Source organism: Ceratotherium simum, chromosome 13 (assembly GCF_057802395.1).
Source record: "Ceratotherium simum simum isolate JZ-2026a chromosome 13, ASM5780239v1, whole genome shotgun sequence".
Classification (NCBI taxonomy): Eukaryota; Metazoa; Chordata; class Mammalia; order Perissodactyla; family Rhinocerotidae; genus Ceratotherium; species Ceratotherium simum.
The window spans coordinates 55,147,725-55,170,720 of NC_141912.1; the positions used below are offsets into that span (position 1 = coordinate 55,147,725).

Below are 22,996 nucleotides of genomic sequence, written 5' to 3' on the forward strand. Positions count from 1 at the left end.
TCCCATTTAGAATTATGTCCAAGAATATTCATTTTATTTATATTAGAAAAACTTAGAAATGAACTGAACATACAAAAATAGGGAAATTATTAAAAGAATTATCTTAGGAGATTATCTGCTATCATGTTAAGAGTATGAAAATTATACACATAATAGAGTATACAATAATATGAAAATAGAGTATGAAATTACATATATAATATTATCCTTATGTAGGCACATGAGTAAACTCTCAGACACACAGAAATTAAAAAAAGACCAAATGAAAAAGACGGAAAAACTCATTAACAGGAATGGTATGATCATGTGTGGTTTACATATATTTTTATTCTTTATGTATCTTTATTTTCTACCATCTCCACTATAGACATGTTGTAATTGAAAGGAAAAAACAACAAATATAACAAAATATTATATTTTCCAATTGTAGATTTTATAAGAAAGTAATTGTTTCTAAAAACAAAATTTACCCAGAAAAAGTATAACAAAAATTTGTGCTCATCTCAATTCGAACATAATAAATAATTTGACATTAAATATAACTATCTACACCAGTGTAAATGAACATGTTATACCAAAATGTAAGAAAGTACAATTATTAATTATTTCCAAATTATTAAGGCTTACCTTCACAAAGTTTCTGCTTCATCACCTCCCTTATTTTGGATATTGCAATATAGTCTTCCACATAAAACACGTAAGTAGATGAAGGCTTGTTGGCAATAGCTCTAAGCTCCGCATCTTCTGTTTCTGAACCAACACCGATAGCAAACAACGTTATTTTACTGTCTCTTGCTGCTTCTGCTGCATCCTTGACTTCGTCTTGGGATTTACCATCCGTAAGTACCACTGCTATCTTAGTCAGAAATCGTGAGGACTTGGCAAAAAGGTAATCAAGTGCAAACTGGATGGCCTTTCCAGTCCTGGTGTTTCCTCCTAAGTAGTGTATGGATTCCATTGCTGCTATCAAATTCTCTCCAGAATGATGGCTGCCAAGGGGAATCTCCAGTACAGGGTAGTCACTATACTGGACCACTCCAACCTGAATAAACTTCGGTCCTATGTCAAAGTTTCTTGTGATATTGACAAGCCACTTCTTCACTATTTCAAAGTTTTCTGGGCCAACACTGTAAGAGCCATCTAAGATGAAAACTAAATCTGTCGGAGCAGTACGACAACCTAAGTGAAAAAGAAAACCATCAGAGCACATTTGTTGTATAAAACGCAAAAATTGGGAGGTTTTAAATGTATGATTTTTTAATTAACCAGATGGGGGGAATCTTTTCACAATGTATACCTATATCAAATCACCACAATGTATACTTTAAATATCTTACAATTTTTTATGTCAATTATACCTCAATAAAGCTTAAATTAAAAAAATAATAATAGTAACAAGTTCATAGGAGTTTTGTGAAGATTACATAAAATACACTACCCAGCTCATGAAAATTCTTTATAAATGACGACTATTATTTTTGTTGATATCCTTGAATTCTCTTGTCTTATTTTTAAGGATTAATGATTCAGCTTTAAAAGCAGGGATTAAAAAATGCATGCTGTATATGAATATGATATCTAGATATCTCTTTGTAGGGGCAGGTATTACCATAAAGCAACATTTTATTCTATTTCCCCACTGAGTAAATGAAAACACAAAAATTAAAAAAATAATAATAAATGTATGATTTTCAGCTATATACTAACATCGTTTCAAGTTATCAATGAAATATGTTTAGCTTAATGCTAACCTGAAATATTTACAAAAATATATATAAACCAATGAATGAGAGAAAGAATTAGAAACAAACTCTCTGCCAACTTCAGGACTCAACTAGCCAATAAAGACCCATATTCTTTGATATAGTTGATAAAAGTTAAATAAACCAAGATTGCCAAAGCAGTCACTCTTGCACTACACGCAACACAAGTTTTCAAAGGTCTGATCTCTCATCTTCAGCCAATAATGTGGTCAAAACATCAGCTTGGGATAAGTGAATCTATGTTCAAGGGTATAAAGCTATTTCTTTCTCCACAGAGATAAAGATTCTTGTTTCAAGATACCAGGAAACGTGTGATCAGCACATCATAGAGTTCTATTGGGAAAAAAGACTATCTTTGATGCAAGTTATACCTAGACAAGTTCTAAGCACTTGTAGAAAGAAAAAGAAACAAAATCTTCTTAACTCTTCCACTCCATTCTTTCAGTATATGTATATTGAACACCTACTCTGTGCCTGATATCATGCTAGGTACTGACTTCAAAGATAAATATCTCAAAACACTCACAGTCTAGCAGGACAGACAACTGGCTGGTTCGGGAAAGTATGAAGTATCATGAGAACACTTAGGAGGAGGTAGCAACTTAACTGTGGAAAGTCAGAGAAGGTTTTGTGGGAAAGCTGATGGGCAACCTGAGATGTGAAAGCAGAGCTTTAGCCAGGTGAAGAGGAGGACTCTAACAGCAAGTGCAAAGGTCCAGAGCTGAGAGACAGACACAGCCTACAAGACAAACTGGTTTGTTTGGGTAATTCCAACAGTTTGAAATGGCCAGCAGAGTGCACTGGAAGGAACAACTGTACTTGCCTTCTCTAACTCCTTCTCTAACTTCTCCACTCAAAGCAGGAAAAATACTACTCTTTATGGCCCATATGACAAGGATCACAGGTCCCTGGAGATGAAGAGTTGGAAGAGGACGAGATGAGTCAACGTAATATGATAAATTTTAAGTCTTGTGTTTTTACCCATATAAATGGTCTCTCTTAAGTAGTGATCAGATGCTCCATTTAAAGTTATAAAAAGGATGATGTATTTTCTGCATACATTGCAAATAAGATATCATAATTGCAAACAATAGCACTGGAGAAAAAACTGTTTAGTGACAATTAGTATTTCTGCATCTCCTTAGGAATCAATCAATCAATCTCTCTCTTCCTCTTCCTCACTTCCTCCTTTCCTCTCTATCCTTTTCCTTACCTTTGTCTACTTACATATCTGGGATGATAACAAGGCTCACATGAAGAGGCTTCAGTTTTACAGCTATCTCAACTCACCCATCACAGTAACCAGCAAAAATAAACACTATTGTCAGGAACATGTATAACAGTCAAGAGGTTACCAAAAAAAAAAATTGCCAAAACGTGGATTTATCTCAAAAATGTAACTTTGATTATGATGTTACTCCCAAGGTGCTATAGGGCAAGTGGTGATGAAGGGCAGAAGGACATGAGGGACACTATCCCAACAACCTCTGCCGTGGTGACCGCTGCCCGAGTTCACGGCAGGGAGAGCAGAAATGAAACTCTGCCCAGAGGCAAATTTTCTAACCCATGGGAATGCAGTTCTTCTGTTATGTTTGGAAGGTGGACTGGGATTCCAGGTCAGGCCTTTATTGGGGTTTTGTGGGAGAGACAAAAGGACAGGAAAGTTGTGTTTGCAACACTCCTCAGTGTTGCCCTTCCTAAATGCTATGAGACATATTATTGTCTGGACCTGCTAGTGTTTGTGTGCCACTTGATTCACTGGTTATAAACTTGTACAAGGTCATTTTTGCCCCTTCCTACCCCTTGCCAGAGCCATGGAGCACAGACTTCATAATTCAAGGTTAGACAAGAACATGGGTACAAAAGCAAGTATTGCCATTTATAAACCCCACACACAATACCACTCTAACAGACCTCCTCCTTAGAGAGAGAAATCACCAGCGTCATAGAAAAGGAATGGACTGAAGATCAAAAGCATAGTTCAAACACTAGTTACAGCTGTAACCAGCTATCTGACACTAGGTAAGCGTCCTACATTTTGTGAATCTCTTTTCCCACTCAAAGTACGGAGAAAAGAGTATTTACCTTGTAAACTGCTTAGGTGGATTAAACTATAAAAGAGTTATGCAAACATTAAATATCATTGGTTTAATAAAGTTTAAAGTTGAACCAAGTTGTCAAACCATCTGATTTAATTGTTATAGAAGCCATAATTAATTTATACTAGGGTGTTTATGAGTTTTAAAATATGAATATACCCAAACTTTTTTTAAAAAGTATGATATCCGTAAATGATGGCCTGGTAGCAAGTTTTTCTATAGGCAATCAGAATAATAGTGACATTTACTGAGATGTCATGGCACTAAGCCATTTACGTGCATTATCTCATTTACAAGGATTATCTCATTTTCTCTATGAGATAACCTATAGGATGGTTGTGATAACCATCCTATATCCTGATAACCATCCTATGAGGCAGGTACTTTATCTCCATATCATGAAGCTCATAAATGGCTGAACATGGACTCAGTACCAGACTGTTTATTTCAAAGCCTGATGGGTTAATAGAATAAACCATTACCATAGAGTTTTCTCAAAATTACCTCTGATAGAAGCTTTTCTTCTCAGTTAATGTGCAACATAGCAATTCATTTATTTTAGGGAATTACAGCATCAAAGACAATAAGAACAAGATTCTTAAAACCACTGCTTGAACTCCTCTAATTTGATTTCCACAATCAATTTGTTGGTAACAAAAAGGGACAATGCTGATAGTTCTTACTTGATCTTATTTCCCCATCTTCAGCTAATACAGAATTCTGAAGAAGCAGGACCAAAACTATCCAAAGAAATGTAATATGGTGAGCCATGTTTCTGTTTTCAATCTAATATTTTGGTCTTAGGATTCCTAAAAAGAAAAAAGAAAAAAGGAAAGTTAAATATATTAGAAAATAAGGACAAATACCTAGCCATTGTAAGTTTAAATTTTTAAATTGTAAAACCCATTTTGAGTACAGCTAATTTTTACTATCCTTAGAATTAAATTTATGTGTATAAAATGGCTACATTTTAAATATATTAACACAAGAGGACAAGGAATAGGAGCTGATAAAGACCATAAGTCTTTTAATTCATAATTATCTTGGAAAAATATAAAATTTTCTAAAACGTTGGGCTTTATGCAAAATACTTACTAGAATTCCTCCTTTTAGCATAGCCTGTAGAGCCTTATCAGATTCTTTTTATTAACTCAGTGGTAGTCAACATTCTTCTTTTAAATATGGATTTGCATTTAAGAAACACTCAAAGGGTATCTAGTAAAAATATATGCTAAAATTGAGGGATAGGATTTAATTTTTTTTCATGGGGTGTAATTATAAACATTAAGATCTATTTTACTTGATTCATAAGTACTCAGTTATATGACTTTAACGTCTTCTAAGTTAGTCCAAGGACTTCACTTCTGGTTAGAATGTGGAAAGTTACAAGAGACTATCACTCCCAACGATGAGAACAAGCCAGATAAACTATAAAACTGTAGTCTTTCTAAACCCAACAGAAAAGAAAGGATTTAAAAGAAACTAAATGAAATAAATTCCAAAAGTTATTAATCCTTTATAAGACAGAAAAGATTCAGGGCTGCTTTTGTCCCTAGCAGAGGAGGAATTTGCCACAGCACGGGAGAAACCAGTCAAAGCTGGTGTGACAGATTTAGAACCCTGAGGGGCCCAGCCACAGAGCAAGTATGCCCCCACCCATGCACTTAACTGAGTGCACCGGAGTAGACAAGTAATACAGAGAAAGTTGACAGCAGTATAGATATAGAAGAGCCTAAAGAGATCCACTACCACCCCCCACCCCCTCCCCCCATTCAAGTACCCAGGCAATTCCTCAAATACAAATCTTTGCCTTGCTAAAGGGGGAGAAGCAACAGAATGGAGAGAAGTCTCTCCAAGGCACTCCAGTCCTTCACTACAGTGAAGAGACATACCTCAAAAAGCAAAAAGCCAAAGGACAAAAGAGAAAAATAGACCTCAGAAATACAAAAAGCTGGAAACCATACTGCCAAGCTGAAAGAAATCTCCTATGGGTCTCCCAAGATATAAGAGCAAGAAAATTTAATTTCTGATCAGGAGAAAAACACTCAGTATAAGCAGATCCAGAGATGATCTAAATATCAGAAATATCCAACAGAGTTTGTAAAATGGCTATGATTAATATGTTAAAGGATCTAATGAATGAGATGGACAACAATGTGCAAAAACATGAGAAACTCCAGAAGAGAGATGGAAACTATAAAAAAAAGATACAAACCGAAATGCTTGTAATGAAAATATATCAAAAAAAGAAATTATGCAATGGGCTTACCTGCATAAATCAGAGGAAAATATCAGTAAACTTGAAGATAAATCAATAGAAATTATCCAAAATGAAATCCAAAGAGGGGTGGGGAAGAGTGACACAAGGAACAGAACATCTAAAATCTACGGGACAATATCAAGTGAGACTGATTCAGCATACAAGTAATTCACTCTTCAGATGGAAAGGAGAAAGTCAATGAAGAAATATTTGAAAATACAGTGGTCAAGAATTTTCCAAATTGACAAAAGCTACCAACAATCAGATCAAAGAAGTTCAATAAACCCTAAGCAAGATGCAAAGTAAGTCACACCTTGGTACATCATACTCAGTCAGTTGAAAATCAAAATAAAAGAGAAAATTCTTAAAACTAGCCAGAGATAAAAAGACATAATAAGAATTTTAGATGAAAATTTCATGGTAATAAAATGGGCAATGGATCAGAAATATATAAAAATCCTAAATGTGTAGACATCTGATAAAGCTTCAGGATATGCAAAGCAAAAACATTTTTAAAAAACTCAAAAAGGAAATAGATAAATTCAAATCATAATGTGAGATTTTAACATCCAGTTTTCAGTGCTTATTTGATTAGTCAAAAAAACTGGTAATGATACAGAAGGTTTGAAAAACATTATCAACCAACTTCACCTTGTTGACATTTATAGAACACTCCACCTAACAACAACAGAATATACATTCTTTTGTATTGCATATGAAATAGATCATATGCTAGAGAAAAAGCAAGCCTCAAATTCCAAAGAAATGAAATTACACAGATTATATTCTTTGACCTAAATGGTATTAAATTAGAAAAGAAAAATCCCAAAATACTTGGAAATTAAGCAACATACTTCTAAATAATACATGAGTTAAAAAAAAAAAAGAAGGAAAGAAATCAGAGGAGAAATTTAAAAGTATTTCAAACTGATCAATAATTTTTTTAAAAAAACAAAGTTTTATAATGCAGCTAAAGGACTGCTTAGAGAGAAAGTTTAGCTTAAAAAGCATATATCAGAGAAAAAAAATGAAAAATTAATATCTAAGCTTCCACCTCAAGAAGCTAGGGAAAGCACAACAAATTAAAACCAAAAAGTAAAAGAAAGAAAATAATAATCAGTGAAATAGAAACTTGAAAAACAATAAAAAATAAAGAGTTAATTAGTTGAACACATGAATATCAATCCTAGCAAGAATAATCAAGAAATAAGACAGAAAACAAATTTCTAAGTCAATATTGAAACAGGGGATGCCACTACAGATCCTACAGACATTAAGATGAAACTAAGTCTTAGAATACACTACTTTTTGAAACTGGTCTAAATTGAAATTACCTATTAAAGATATTGAATTTTTCACCAAAATTTTCCCCATAAAGAGAACTCTAGGTCTAGATGGTTTCACTGGTAATTTCTACGAAACATCCAAAGTAATCAAACTCTTTCATAAAATGAAATTAAAAGAAAATAGAGGAGGAATGAACTCTCCCCAAATTTTAGTAATGAGGCCAACATAACCGTAATAGAAAATGAGACAAACATATTACAAGATAAGAACATTACAGTCTATTACCCTTCCTGAATAAGGATATAAAAATCCATAATGAAATATTAGCAAATCAAATCCAGCAATATATAAAAGAGATCATGATCGACAGAGGTTTATCACAGAGATGCAAGATTGGTTTAAGATTCAAAACTCAACTGACATAATTTACTATATTAATAGACTAAAAGAGAAAAAAATCACATAAACATCTCGATTGATGTCACAAAGGCATTTAACAAAATTTGATACCCGTTCACGATAAAACTCAGCAAAGAATAGAAGGGAACTTCTTCAACCTGATGAATGCCATCTACGAAAAATCTACAGCTAACATCATAACGAATAATAAAAAACTGAATGCTTTTTCCCCAAAATCACTAAGAAGTTAAGGATATACTCTCATATCACTTCTATTCAAAAATGTACAGGAAGTCCTGGCCAGTGCCATATTCAAAATGAAAAATAAAAGAAAGACTACAAAGAAAGAAATAAAACTGTACTTATTTACAGACAACATGATTATCTACACAAAAAACTTTTTGAGGGGCCAGTCCCGTGGCATAGTGGTTAAGTGCACGTGCTCCACTGTGGCGGCCTAGGGTTCACAGGTTTGGATCCTGGGCGTGCCTGGACACACCGCTTGTCAAGCCATGCTGTGGCAGCGTTCCATATAAAGTAGAGGAAGATGGGCATGGATGGCAGCCCAGGGCCAATCTTTCTCAGCAAAAAGAGGAGGATTGGCATCAGATGTTAGCTCAGGACTGGTCTTCCTTGCAAAAAAAAAAAAAAAAACTTTTTGAAATCTACCAAAATACCAGCAGGACTAATAAGTGAATTTAGCAAGGTCACATGATGCAAGGTTAATAGTTATTTTTTAAATTGTATCTATATACTAGAAACAAAATTGGGGGGAAAATGTAATATCACATTCAGTAGTATCAAAATCATCATAAACCTAGAAATAAAGCTAATGAAAAATGTGAAATAACTCTATACTAAAACATATAATACATTGTTGAGAGAAATTAAAGAAAACAAATAAATGGAGAGATCTATATTCATGAATTAAAAGACTTAGTATTGGTTACATATCCATCCTCCTCAGATTGACCTATAGATTCAACACAATCCCAATCAAAATCCCAGCTGATTTTTTAAAGAAATTGACAAACATCCTAAAATTTATATAAAATGCAAATGATTTTGAATTAGAAGAACAATATTGAATAATGAATAATTTTGATTAAGAAGAGCTAATGGAGAATTTACACTATCTGATTTTGACTTACTATAAAGCTATAGTAATCAAGAAAATGTGCTATTGGTGTAAAGATAAACCTATAGAACGGAAGACAGTAGAGTTCAGAATTAGACCCACATTTACATGGTCAACTGATTTTCAATTAAAGTGTCAGGTAATTGAAGAGAAAAGGAAAGTCTTTTCAATAAATGGTGCTGAATCAACTGGATAAACAGAATAAAATGAACCTTGACCCCATTTCATTCAATATACAAAAACTTAGACGAAGCATAGATCTAAATGCTAAAGCTCACATTTAGCAAGGTTACAAGACACAAAGTTTCTAGAAAAAGACATGAGAAAATATATTTACAACCTTGAGATAAGGCAAATTTTCTTAGGACACAAAAACCACTAGCAATTTTAAAAATGGATACATTAGATTTCACCAAAATTAAACATTTCTGTTCCTCAAAAGACACCATTAAGAATACAAGCCTGGGGCTGCCCCGTGGCTTAGCGGTTAAGCGCACGCCGGGGATCTGAACCCTGGCCGCCCGTAGGGGAAGCACACCGACACACTGCTTGTCCGGCCATGCTGAGGCGGGGTCCCACATACAGCAACTAGAAGGATGTGCAACTATGACATACAACTATCTACTAGGGCTTTGGGGAGAAAAAGGAAAGAAAAAAAAAAAGAATACAAGCCAATATTCAGGATAAACTGCTTATGAAAAATGACTCATATCCAGAACATATATACTTTTGAAAAACTCCTACATATCAACAATAAAAAGGAAAACAATCCAAGTCCTAAACAGACACATTACATAAGAAGATACAGAAATGGCCGATAAGCATATTAAATGGTACTCATCATCATTAGAGAAATGTATGTTAAAACCACAATAAGATATCATTTTACACCACTAAAATGGCCAAAATTAAAAGAATGACAATATCAAATATTTATGAGGCTATGTGGAGAAATTGGAACACATACATTGTTGCTGAGAATGAAAGACGATGTAACCACTTTAGAGAACTGTTAGGTTCAGCTTCTTATAAAGTTCAACTACGACTAGCAATTCTTCTGCTAGGTATATAACCCAGAGATATGAAAACATGTCCCCACAAAAAGACTTGAATGATATTTATAGTAGTTTTATTCGTAATAGTTCCAAACTAAAAATAATTCAAATACTATTGACAGGAGAATGGGTAAACAAGTTGTGTGGTACATTCACATAATGGAATAATAATAGCAACAAAAAAATAATGAACTACTGTTACACCCAGCAACAGGAATAAATTTTAAATACGTTCTACTTAATGAAAGAAGCCAAACACAAAAGCATACACAAAGCATGATTCTAGTTATATGAAGTCCCAAAACGCAAAACTAATCCATGGTGTTAGAAATCAGGAAACATTTGCCTTTGATGGGAGGAGTCGACTGGAAAGTGGCACAAATAAACTTGCTGGTGATAAAAACATCCTACATTTGCAGTGATGATATTCAGGTAAATAAATTTGTCTAAGGCCGTTAAACTGAAGGATTGACAACTGTATAATTTGTTGTATACAAATTATAACTCAATGAAAAACAGTCTAATATCATTACTGTCATTTTTCAAATTAGGCTGGCCCCTCTGGACAAAGAGCTATAAAGGTCAAAAAATGTCAGTGAGAGGCATTTTTGGTGAGTCATCGCCAGGATGTGCTGTTTTATGGCAACAATGTGTACTAATTAAATATTGACTAACTCCCTCCCCAAAAACCTCAAAATTAAATTATTCTGTTCCTCTACCAAAAACTCCTCATTATTTCTATGTAGTACTTAATTTCTTCAGAACTATTGAGCCAGAGTTAATTGTCTGATTTTATTATATTCTTTTTGTGTGTGTGTGAGGAAGATCAGCCCTGAGCTGACATCTGTTGCCAATCCTCCTCTTTTTGCTGAGGAAGATTGGCCCTAGGCTAACATCCGTGCCCATCTTCCTCCACTTTATATGGGATGCCGCCACAGCATGGCTTGACAAGTGTTGCGACGTTCTAAGCCCAGGATCCAAACCTGCGAACCCCGGGCCTCCAAAGCGGAGCATGCGTACTTAACCGCTACACCACCAGGCCAGCCACTAATTTTAGTATATTCTTGACTGACAACCATTAGATGATATGAAACGAGCATGAAATACACATTACTACCATGTTATTTAACCATTGAAACATAACTGGTATGTTTCATAAATACATTTTGTAGCTATTTCCTCGTGTATATGCTTATGTACAACGCATATAAACCACAGCATATCAAGTTATAGCATTTGCTTCACTCACCTGGGGAGCTTGGTAAACATACAGATGCCCTAGCCCTATCCAATAGCTTCAGATTGTAAGGCAGAGGATCAAACATTAAAAAAAAAAAAAGATTCCCATATGCTAATGTACACCAAAGTCCTAGAAATTCTGGCATAAGGCAATGCAAAAATGATGAGGAAAAAAAAACTCCTATGCTTCCTATTCATCAGGTAGTGAAGTAAGTTAGCAACCCCAAAAAGAAAAACATAACTCAGAGAATCTCTACAAGCAAAAATTGCTAAAGATTTGCTACTCAAGGAGTGGTCACAGACCTTTAGCATTCTCATTTCTCAAATGTTGACACGCATACAAGTCCCTTAGAGCTCTTGGTAAACACGCAGATATTTTCCCCCTCTATTTGAGCTTTTTTTTTCCTTGAGGTAACATGGATTTATAACATTATATAAATTTCAGGTGTACATCATTATATTTTGACTTCTGCATAGACTATGCCATCCGAAGGCTAATTACCATCCATCATTGTACATGTTACCTATTACCCCTTTGGTCCTCCTCTCTCCCTTCTTCCCCTCTGATAACCAGCAATCTAATCTTTATACGTATGTGTGTGTTTGTTGTTGTTTTTATCTTCCACTTATGAGTGAAATCATCCAGTATTTGGCTTTCTCTGTCTGACTTATTTCGCTTAGCATAATATCCTCAAGGTCCATTCATGTTGTCACAAATGACAAGATTTCATCTTTTTTTACGGCTGAGTAGTACGCCGTTGTATATACACCACATCTTTATCCACTCATCCATTGATGAGCACTTAGGTTGTTTCCAAGTCTTGGCTACTGTGAATAATGCTGTAATGAACATAGGCGTGCAAATATCTTTTCAAATTAGTGTTTTTGTGTTCTTTGGATAAATACTCAGAAGTGGAATAGCTGGATCATATGGTAGTTCTATTCTTAATTTTTTGAGGAATCTCCATACTGTTTTCCATAGTGTCTGTACCACTTTACATTCCCCCCACCAGCTGTGTATGAGTGTTCCCTTTTCTCTACATCCTCTCCAAACTTGTTATTTCTTGTCTTTTTAATAACAACCATTCTGACAGGCATGAGGTGATATCTCATTGTAGTTCTGATTTGCATTTCCCTAATAATTAGTGTTGTTGAACATCTTTTCATACGCCTGTTGGCCATCTGTATATCTTTGGAAAAATGTGTGTTCAGATCCTTCGCCCATTTTTTAATTGGGTTTTTTGTTTTTTTGTTGTTGAGCTGAATGAGTTCTTTACCTAATTTTGGATATTAACCCCTTACCAGATACATAATTTGCAAATATCTTCTCCCAATTGTTGTCTTTTTGTTTTGTTGATGGTTTCCTTTGCTGTGCAGAAGCTTTTTAGCTTGATGAACTTCCATTTGTTTATTTTATTCTTTTGTTTCCCTTGCCTGGTGAGACATGGTATTCAAAAGGATACTTCTAAGACCAATGTCAAAGAGTGTATCGCCTATGTTTTCTTCTAGGAGTTTCATGGTTTCAGGTTTTACATTCAAGTCTTTAATCCATTTTGGGTTAATTTGTGTGTGTGGTGTAAGATAATGGTCTACTTTCATTTTTTTGCATGTGGCTGTCCAGTTTACCCAACACCATTTATTGAAGAGACTTTCCTTTCTCCATTGTATTTTCTTGGCTCCCTTGTCGAAAATTAGCTGTCCATAGATGCGTGGGTTTATTTCTGGGCTCTCGATTCTGTTCCGTTGATCTGTATGTCTGTTTTTGTGCCAATACTACGCTGTTTTTGGTTACTATAGCTTTGTAGTATATTTTGAAATCAGGGAGTGTCATACCTCCAGCTTTGCTCTTTTTTCTCAGGAGTTCTTTGGCTATTTGGGGTCTTTTATTGTTCCATATAAATTTTAGGATTGTTTGCTCTATTTCCAGGAAAAATGTCATTGGGACATTGACAGGGATTGCATTGAATCTGTAGATTGCTCTGGGAAGCATGGACATTTTAACTACGTTAATTCTTCTAATCCAAGAGCAAAGAATATCTTTCCATTTCTTTGCATCTTTTTTTGTTTCTTTCAACGTTCTGTAGTTTTTGGTGTACACGTCTTTCACCTCTTTGGTTAAATTTATTCCTAGGTATTTTATTCTTTTTGCTATGATTGTAAATGGGATTGTATTCTTAATTTCTCTTTCTGCTATTTCATTGTTAGCGTATAGAAACACAACTGATTTTTTTATGTTGATTTTGTATGCTGCAACTATACTGTATTTGTTTATTATTTCTAATAGTTTTCTGGTGGATTCTTTAGGGTTTTCTATATATAAAATCATATCATCTGCAAATAGTGACAGTTTTACTTCTTCCTTTCTGATCTGGATCCCTTTTATTTCTTTTTCTTGCCTGATTGCTCTGGCTAGGGCTTCCAGTACTATGTTAAATAAGAGTGGCAAAAGTGGGCATCCTTGTCTGGTTCCTGTTCTTAGTGGGACAGCTTTCAACTTTTCACTGTTGGGGATGATATTAGCTGTGGGTTTGTCATATATGGCCTTTAAAATGTAGATTCTGATTCAGTAGGTTTGGTTTATGACCTAAGAGTCTTCACTTCTACCAAGCTCCCCGAAGATGCTGATGTAGCATAAAGTCCATAGTTGCCTGCCTCACTGCTCGTGACTGGGCCTCTAAGGAATACAGGAATATACGGCACCTTTCAACATGGACAATTCTGTTTTGGAAAAATTTAACCTTTTAATGCTATATAAATAGTTCTTAATGGATCATGGAAAAAGAAGAAATTACTTTTAACAGAATGTAAGAATTTAAACTGAGCTAACCTGTTAATGTGGAATATACACTAGCCTAAATATACACCAGGCAATCCAGGTTATAGATTTAACACTGCCACTAACAATAACTTTTCTTTCTTACAGTGTTCTAATGTTCAAAAAAAAAAAGGAGGTAAAACTGGTGATGTGCAATTTTCCTTTCAACTACAAAAAAAATGACCCATACTCTCTGACCTCACAGGACTATTGTGCTAATGAAAATGTATAGTTTACAATGCTTGAGACACACTATTTCATTTAATCTTGAGAAGTGTTGAGGAAAATAAGTCTTCCTTAGGTAATATGGCTTGCCTGTCATATGCACTCTAATAAGCAACAGACCCAAAACATATTCAGGTTCTCTCAATCCAGAACTCTTTCCACTACATTCATTCAACAACAAATATTTATCAAGTGCCTATTATGTGGCAGATACTCTTTTAGGTGCTGGGAATTCAAACATGACCAAACTAGATAAGGAATCTGCTGTCATGTGGTTTATGTTCCAGAGACTAAATAACCAAGTGAGATAATTTCATAGTGGGAAGTGGTATAAAGAAATGAAAACAGTAGTGTATAACTTGGGGCCAGGAAGAGAGGAAGGGCTCATTTAGATTTGGAGGTCAGAGAAGGCCTCTGAAAAGGTGCCATTTGAGCTGACACTTGAGTAACGTGAAGGAGCCAACCTTGCCTGGAACTGAGGACGAACTTTCCCTTCTGCGGATGGAATAAGTTTGGCTTGTTCTAGGAACAGAAGGAAGAAGGAAGGCCAGTGAAGCATGAGTGTGGGAGCAAGAGGAGGAACGGCAGGCAGGAGCTAAAATGTAGTAGCGAGGACCACATGTAGTATATTCAATAGAGAACTCTTTCCCTAAATGCAAAGTGAATCCAATGGAGGGTTTTAACCATAGGTGCATGACGATCAGGTTTTCACACTAAATAGATCATCCCACTTTCAAAATCAAAGAGCTCTACAAAATCTAAGAATTATTTGATTCTCAGAGAAAGCAGGAGAGAGATCAATTGATCAATTATTATCCTCTCTTACTTTTCATAACTCTTCCATTTCCTTACCATATGTGTTGTATCATATTCCACTGTCATTGTCTCTAAAATTTTATTAAACTCAACATAAATACTTGTGAATAATTTCTAAGAATAGTGGATACAAATGAAAGCAAATTCCTTGTCTCTTTGCAATTAACATATCTTTCAGCGGATCTGCAGGAAAGGAATGGGAATTGGCATGAGGAACCATTAGAAATGTAATAAAAGCTTTCAAAATCAGGGACTGTCAGGAAAGATGCCATCTCAAAATGTGGTCACTGTGCTTGGCTGTAAAACCTTCAAATATAATTAAAGACTAAAAATAATCTCCTCGTGAGACACTAATACTCATGCTTATTTATAGGCTCTGTCTTTGAACTAAATTGTAAAACAGGAAAAGGTGGGGAAACTGAAATTCTGGTCCCCATGCTTTTATGCACACACACATATACACATATCTATTGTGTTCTATATTTCTGACATTAAGGTAGAAGGAAGCAACAATTGCGACAGATAGAATTTAGAAGAGCAAAATGCCGGCAAACTAGTAAAAGAATTAAGGATTAATTCATGTATAAATGTATGTATGTAGAGTTTGGTTTGAGTTATTATGAAAACAACAGAACTATAGGTATAACTTTTGGAATTTCATAGGTCAAATCATGCCCCCCAAGATATGCAACTAGTCAATGCCACCTTGATTGTGTATAACAATTAATGGTTAACTAAATAATTGACATTTGTTATCATATTTCTCTAAACAACAATCTAGTATGGTAGGCAGATGGGTATTTATAAATACCCATTTTATAGATAGGCTAACAGATTCAAAGCTATTATTTTACACATTGCAGAGTTTGATTTCTCATTGCAGAGTGGGTGACTGCTTTCTTGATTCATTTGTAGAGTACATTACATAGCATCCATTAAAGCCATGCAAGACAAAGTGAACTGCAGTAACTCGGCTGTCTGTAGCTTGGTGGAGTGGTTTAAAATCCCATCTGGCAATAGCAGCTTCTAAATATTCAAGCAGTAAAAGAATATACATGTCTGTATAATCATTCAAAATAAGACCAATAAAAGATAGCCAAGGAACATGGAGTACAGTGTATTTTATTTGCCTGTGCCGGAAATCCACTGAAACCATGCCATGGGATTCCATTGGTAATTTTAAGCTGTGTTTATAAATGTAGCCCCTTTTTTCCATCCCTAAATTCCTCTTACATTAACATATATTAGCCTAATTTTTATTTTTTTCTTAACTCAGCTCCAATTTTGACAGTAAAGTACCAGAAAAGTAAAGACACCAATTCCTAAGGGAAAGCTAATAAAATATTAAACATCTAACTCAGGTCAAACTGTTGTCAACCACCTAAACTTCCAATTCATCCATAATATGCCAAACGGGATGCTGGATAACAAGTCATGAGGTGTGAGTTGCAGTCTGAGATGTGCCTTGTTTGCCTAATTAGAAAATAAAATGTAAGCATATGCAAAGTTAAATAGCAATACCGGATAATAAATACAAAATAAATGGCTTAGACAAAGGAGGAACTAGGGTGAAAGGAAATGGGTGGAAATGAGCAATTTATGTTCAAGTGATAAGAGTACAGTCATCAATAAGCAACTCTAGCACCTCAACTGTGGTTTCTAAATACCATTTCTGGTTAAAAGGAAACAGGGCTTTTCTGAGCAAATGGCAGATTCCACATCTGGAGAATATGAGACATGAGACAAAGAAATCTTGTCATTCTGAAAATGAGGAAAGTCTCAAAAGCTACTGGGATTAGATCCAAAGTACCCAAGAGCTAAGCTGAGGGGCTCCCATTGGCTAAAGATGAAACCACCTGATCACTAAAAATAATAATAACTACAATGGATTGAAATATAACAATTTACTAAACCTATGAGTTCATAATGATAAGTATAAACAACACCATGGGTCATCTTTGGAGGTTGTTAGGGTACAAATAAAGAAAGAGAATCAGGCTTTTACCCTACTTTTCCTACATGGATGATATTGCAGGGTACTAAAACAGTTGATGAGGCAACAGTTAATAAATACCAGAATAATAATAGAATTAGAAAATCACATGTTGCAACTCCTAATGAAATAATGGATCTAGGCAAGTGCTGTTAATATTATTAGGTGAAAGGTTAGAGAGGAAATTAGGACAGATGTGTTAGGCTTGACTACACTGAACCCGCTCATCTCCTTTAGCATCACTAAAGTAGAATAAGACATATGTTCCTCCTGACATGACATAATAGGAGGAGCACGTTTCCATTGGTGAACTATTTTTGGCCAATAAAAAGTAAAACCTGAATTTACTCAACTCTCCATATCTACCCAACTATAAGCAATTTGGGAATGTGACACCAAAAGATGGAATCAGTGAAATCTAGAAAGTGAAAAATTATACAATTAATAAATAACTGGCATGAAAACAAAAGTAGGGGACTTAAGAGACACATCAATTAAATGCATTTGTGGCCTTTATTGGGATCTTGATTCAAACAACAAACTGTACACAGATATTTTTGAGACAATTAGAGAACACTGAACAGAGACTGGATATTAGATGATATTGACCATTTTAAAAAATTCATTGGGTGTGATAGTAGCATTGTCGCTGTGTTTGCTTTAGCTTAAGTACTCAAAGAAAAAAAAGATATAAAAATACAAGCCACACAGCAGGAGAAAATATTTGTAACACATATAATCAACAAAGAATTTGTATCCAGAACACAAATTTTCTATTCTTAATTTTTTCTAAGATGAATAGTACACCCAGTTTGTTTTGTCTGTCTTTTCCTTACTTTAAACCTTTTTAATTGCCAGGGTTTACTAAAAAATATGTCACAAACAAAATTCCTAGGTGTGGCTAACAGCCAGCAGTATATCCACAGAGCATGCGTGATATTAATGTAAACACTCATCTGGTTTGCAGGGTTTCTATTCTACACTAATTAACCAAATGAGGATGGAGCTCAAGGGTATGTGTGATATACATAATAATTAGTGCAATTATCCCTCCTTTTTTCAACAAATGCTATTTCACTGGGTCATTCTCTAAAAATTCAAACTACTTATTTTTCTTCATTAAGTTACCCCCCCTCACAGTTTCTAGTTTCAAATTAAACTAATTCAAAGCTGCCTAATAAATAAAATACCTGTATCTGTACCACTTGTATCAAAACCCAATGAATGCTCATGCCTATATCAGCAATTCTAAGCATGATGCTATATGAGTAGTTATTTTTCTGATTTTTCTAACCAAGTTTGATGAGTTTCAAAGATTGTGAAATTTTCAGGTGAGAACTGGAGAAAAAGATGGCACCAATTCAAATTTCTTGGAGAGTTTAAGACACTTGGTCTAACCTGAATAATTTACTCTTAAATCATTCTTAATTCTAAGAGGGCAAACAAAATTACTGCTAAGCATTTCATTAATATTTCTTATATTCAAATTGTAGCTATGAGACACTAGAGGGTTTCGTGGAAAAGCTTTATGGTACTTTCAGGCCTCATATAATTGATATGTACGGTGTACTTAAGTTCATTTTTAAAGGTTTGGATCATTATTTTCCTATTTTGAATTATCATGGCTCTATGATTCGATGCATGGCACTTACATGGAACTCAAGAGAAGATCTAGGGAAAAACTAAAATTTGGAGTCATTGACAAAGAACAAAATATCATCAAGGAAAAGGCAGAAAAAAGTAGGCAAAGGATGGATACAAAGCATCATTATCACCTAACTTAACAATGTACTTAAAGTTTTCAGTGATCTCTAAGAATATTTTGTACAAAGATGTGAAATGCATGGTTTCCACAGTAAGATATTTCTATAACAGCTTATGGAAGCATGAGAAAACAAATGATATATACTCAAAAATTATTAGAATTATTTTTATCCATTAATTATGTGTACTTATTTGCTACAAATCAATGAATGAAAGCATTATGTGGCTTAAGGAATATTAGACTGGGTGTTGGAGACTGTATTTAGCCTGATTCTGCTATCATATAAATTTAAACGAGAGAGAAAGAAAAACATCAGCTGGGACTGCTCCCTGGGACTTTTTTTCTTTTCTATAAAAAGAGAAGCGTTGACCAGTCTGACATTCTGTGAATCTATGATAATCAGCAAAACCAATCAACATGTATTCTCTTTGTTTTTTTAAACAAAAGTACAATTATGCCATTGTGTAGCTTGCTTTTTTAAAAAACAAATCCTAGACATTTAAGAAACAAGTCTAAGAGCCAAGACATTTTATTCCAGTGGATAAAATACAAATATGTAGTGGTGATTAGAAATACTGTATAGAGTTCATCAGATAGTAAATAGTGCTTTCGTTTACATTATCCACGATTACTCTCATCCACATAACCTTTCCTTGTCTGAACTCCTCACGACGAATAACATCTTCTACTTCGCTAATTGTTTTCTGTGTAGAACTCTCTCTCCAACTAATTAAGTGTACTTGTCAATGCAGGACGGGTATTCAAACCTTGGTCTACCAATCACTAGCCTGGGCAAGTTCTCAAACCTTGCTTAGCCACAGTTTCTTCATCTGAAAAATCAGTATAATACCACAGCCCTTCTATGACTATTGTGCAAGTCCTTTTACTAAGATGAAATGAGATAGTAAAGCTCTCGTTTATGTGAGGTTAAATAGTTAGTAGCAAGCACTTACATTTCATTCTTTACCCTTCCTAGATCCCTAATCACAAACAGGAAAGGATCTTATACACGTCTTTGGCATCCCACAGACCCCTTAAGGACGCCAAGCCCCCACAAGGCCCTGAAATATTTGTTGCATTATTGACTCAAACGTTGAGAATGAACTTGTGTCAGGCTTTGAGTAGTCATGGGGAGAAAATAAAAATGAAGAAGAATGTCACAGCTCTTTCACGGAATATTTTTAAATCAGCTAGATATCACATAATAAGGATTTTAGAAGTATGAAGTAATCTTAACATAACTTGGAATAATTGTGACTGGAGGTTGACCAAGGTATTTAAAAACACAAAACAAAAATAAGAAAAACACATAGTAGTACCTAAATAGGAAAGATTTTAGGCTATGGCCATTGTTTATCTCCCTGGATAAAAATGTCCCCTGGAATTAAACTTTAATGGGCAAAATGTGAATATTTGTCTAATTGAAAACCTGTTTTCTTTTTCTTGGATCAGGAATCACACAGGAAAAACACTGCAGAGATTCAAGTTCCATGATAAAGGAGAAAAAACAAAATGGGTGTTCATAGATAGGATGAAATCATGTTTCCATGGAAACCCTGAACTGGTTTGTTGCAGCCCAACTTACGTTGGCAATTTTGGCTAATTTCAACTATAAAAATAAATTTGGCAGCTTAAAAAAACTTATCCATCCTATCATGAATGTAATTTTCAAACGATAGCTTAATACATGCAAAGTATCTCTCTGGATTAAAGACATATTTTTAAATTTCTTTAATCATTACTAATTTCACCTGGCAAAGATATCATTTAAATTGGAAACAAATCGAACGAACTAAGTTGTGCCAGCATAAACAGAATCTAGAATATGGTTGTCCTCTGATTTTAATGTTGGAGCAGGAACCAGGACAAGGACTTCCTCTATTACAGACCAGCAGTCTGTGGGTTTAATGCTTTGATTGAATCATGATAACCAAAGATTCAACATCCTATCTCAAACAGGCAAGGCTACTTTTTTTTTCATTTAGATTTTTTTTCCCCCAAATTAGAGATCCATTTGATCACTGAAATTGTATCCATTTGATACAATTGTTAGACCACAGATAAGGTACCAAAATGTTTATGTTTTATAGTACCAATTTTAAAAATATTTTTGTCCTATGTTTTACATATATTAAAGGTTTTACCCCTATTTAAGGACCCCATTGTTATACAGGGCTTGGGTCTAGACTTTGAATTTGCTTCATATGAATTTCTTTTTGCATGACTTCATGCTTTTAGACACAACAAGAAGAGCCAAAGACCAGGCAAATATATACCTGAACAATCAACTCTGAATTAAAACCGTCCAGTCATACAACCTTGATCAGCTCATCACCACATCCAGTAACTATCTCACAATCACATTTAACTCAAGTGTAGCCTCCTATGATTTATCCACATGACAATTCCAAAACTGGGAAACTTACAATTAATTCTTAAAGGATCATTTTTCCCCTGACTCTTTTACTTGCACATTCCTTTCTCTCCTTCCCTTCCTGCCCAATATTCATGAGAGAGAGGTCTTCATTTGTCTTCCTCCATTGCCTCACCTCCTGCTAAAGCTTCATTCCACTGCAATCCAATGTCCGACTCTAGCACTCTACTGACATCGCTCTTGTTAAGGGCACCAGTGATTTCCTAATTGTCAAATTAAGTCAACTCTTTCTGGTCATCCTTCTTAACCTCCTTGCATTTGGCCCAAATAGATGGCTTTTTTCATCAAAACTTTCTCCCTAAGGCTTCCTTGACACCACTCTCCCTGGGAGTGACTTATTTTCAGACTTCTCTGCGAGTCCCTCCTACTGTCCTTTATCTGTTTAGGTTCCTGGGTTTTAGTCGGAGCCTCAACTTTTCCTATTCTGCAAACTCTCACTGGGAAACTTCATCCTCCCCTACAGCTTTAACTACCACTTTAATACAACCAAATCACAAATTTTTATCTCCAGAGCATACTTAACTCTTCTCTTTGAGAGTCCATTTTTAAATAATTATATCCAAAAGTCGGCTGAAAATCAACTTTTAAACAACCAGCATACATCTCAGTTTCAACAAATCTTGAAGTGAGCTCAAAATCTACTCCTAAAAAATTGCTATTCTTTCCACTCCCTATTGAAGTAAGGACACTACCATTTACCCAGCTATCCTGAATTAGAACCATGAGTGTCTTCCACAAGCTATTTTCTGTCCAACCTCTCTCCCAGCTAATAACAAAGTCCTCAAGATTCTATCTGTTTGCCCTACACTCACTGCCACTATCATAGGCTGGGTGGGGCGTCATCATCTCATACCCACCCATACTACTGAAACAGATGCAGAAGAAACATTTGATCATTTCAACACTCATCCATTACTTTGAAATATGCAACAATTCATTATTTCAAAATAAAAATACCTTTTTAATATGATAAACTAAAAATCTGTAGTAAATATAATAATTAATGGTGAAATGTTAGAAGAATTCTCTTTGAATAAAGCCAGAAATAATTCAAGGATGCCTGCATCAACACTGTTATTTAGCACTGTTATTTAGATACTCCAAGAAAACATAACAACAAAAATAAGGTGTGAGATTGAGAAAGGAATAAAATTATCCATATTATTAGGGACAATTATCTAAATTAAAAAACTACATAAAAATAATTCAAAATAATAACAGATTTCAGCAAAGTTGTTGCATACAAAACTAAGCTTTTAAAAATCAAATACCATTCCCTTATTCTAGCAGCAAGAAATTCAAAAATGTATTTTTAAAGATATCATTCACAAAGGCAATAAAAATAATGACGTCTAGGGTGAAGAGAACAAAATTATAATTGAAAGACCAAAAGTTCTAAATATACAGAAAAATAAATGCATTCATACGGCAAGACTTAATATCATAAAGGTGATAGATTTTTCTCAAATTAATCTATACATTCAATGCAATTTTCATCAAAACCCAGTTTTGAGTTTAAGTGTCGGTATGGAGGCAGAGAGAAGCCAAGACGGCGGCGTAGGCAGCTCTGAACTCACCTCCTCCTGCGGACACAGCCAATTTACAACTACTCGTGGAAAAATTACCCCTGAGACAGAACTGAAAACTGGATGAGAGGAACTCCTGCAACAACGGACAATCCTAATTGAGGGGTAAGAGGCAGAAACTC

At 34.7% G+C, this 22,996-nt stretch overlaps 1 protein-coding gene across 1 annotated transcript in view; it reads right to left on the reverse strand.

The window, feature by feature from the left end:
• The window catches only part of COL21A1 (collagen type XXI alpha 1 chain), a 165,119-nt gene that overhangs the window by 112,783 nt on the left and 29,340 nt on the right, over positions 1 to 22,996 (reverse strand). Inside the window, exons 2-3 of the mRNA XM_087438735.1 lie at positions 4,546 to 4,671; positions 628 to 1,179 (exon numbers count right to left, since the gene is read on the reverse strand). Of these exons, the coding sequence (XP_087294861.1) occupies positions 628 to 1,179; positions 4,546 to 4,633 (640 nt within the window). The 5' untranslated portion in view covers positions 4,634 to 4,671. The remainder of the gene's footprint in view (positions 1 to 627; positions 1,180 to 4,545; positions 4,672 to 22,996) is intronic.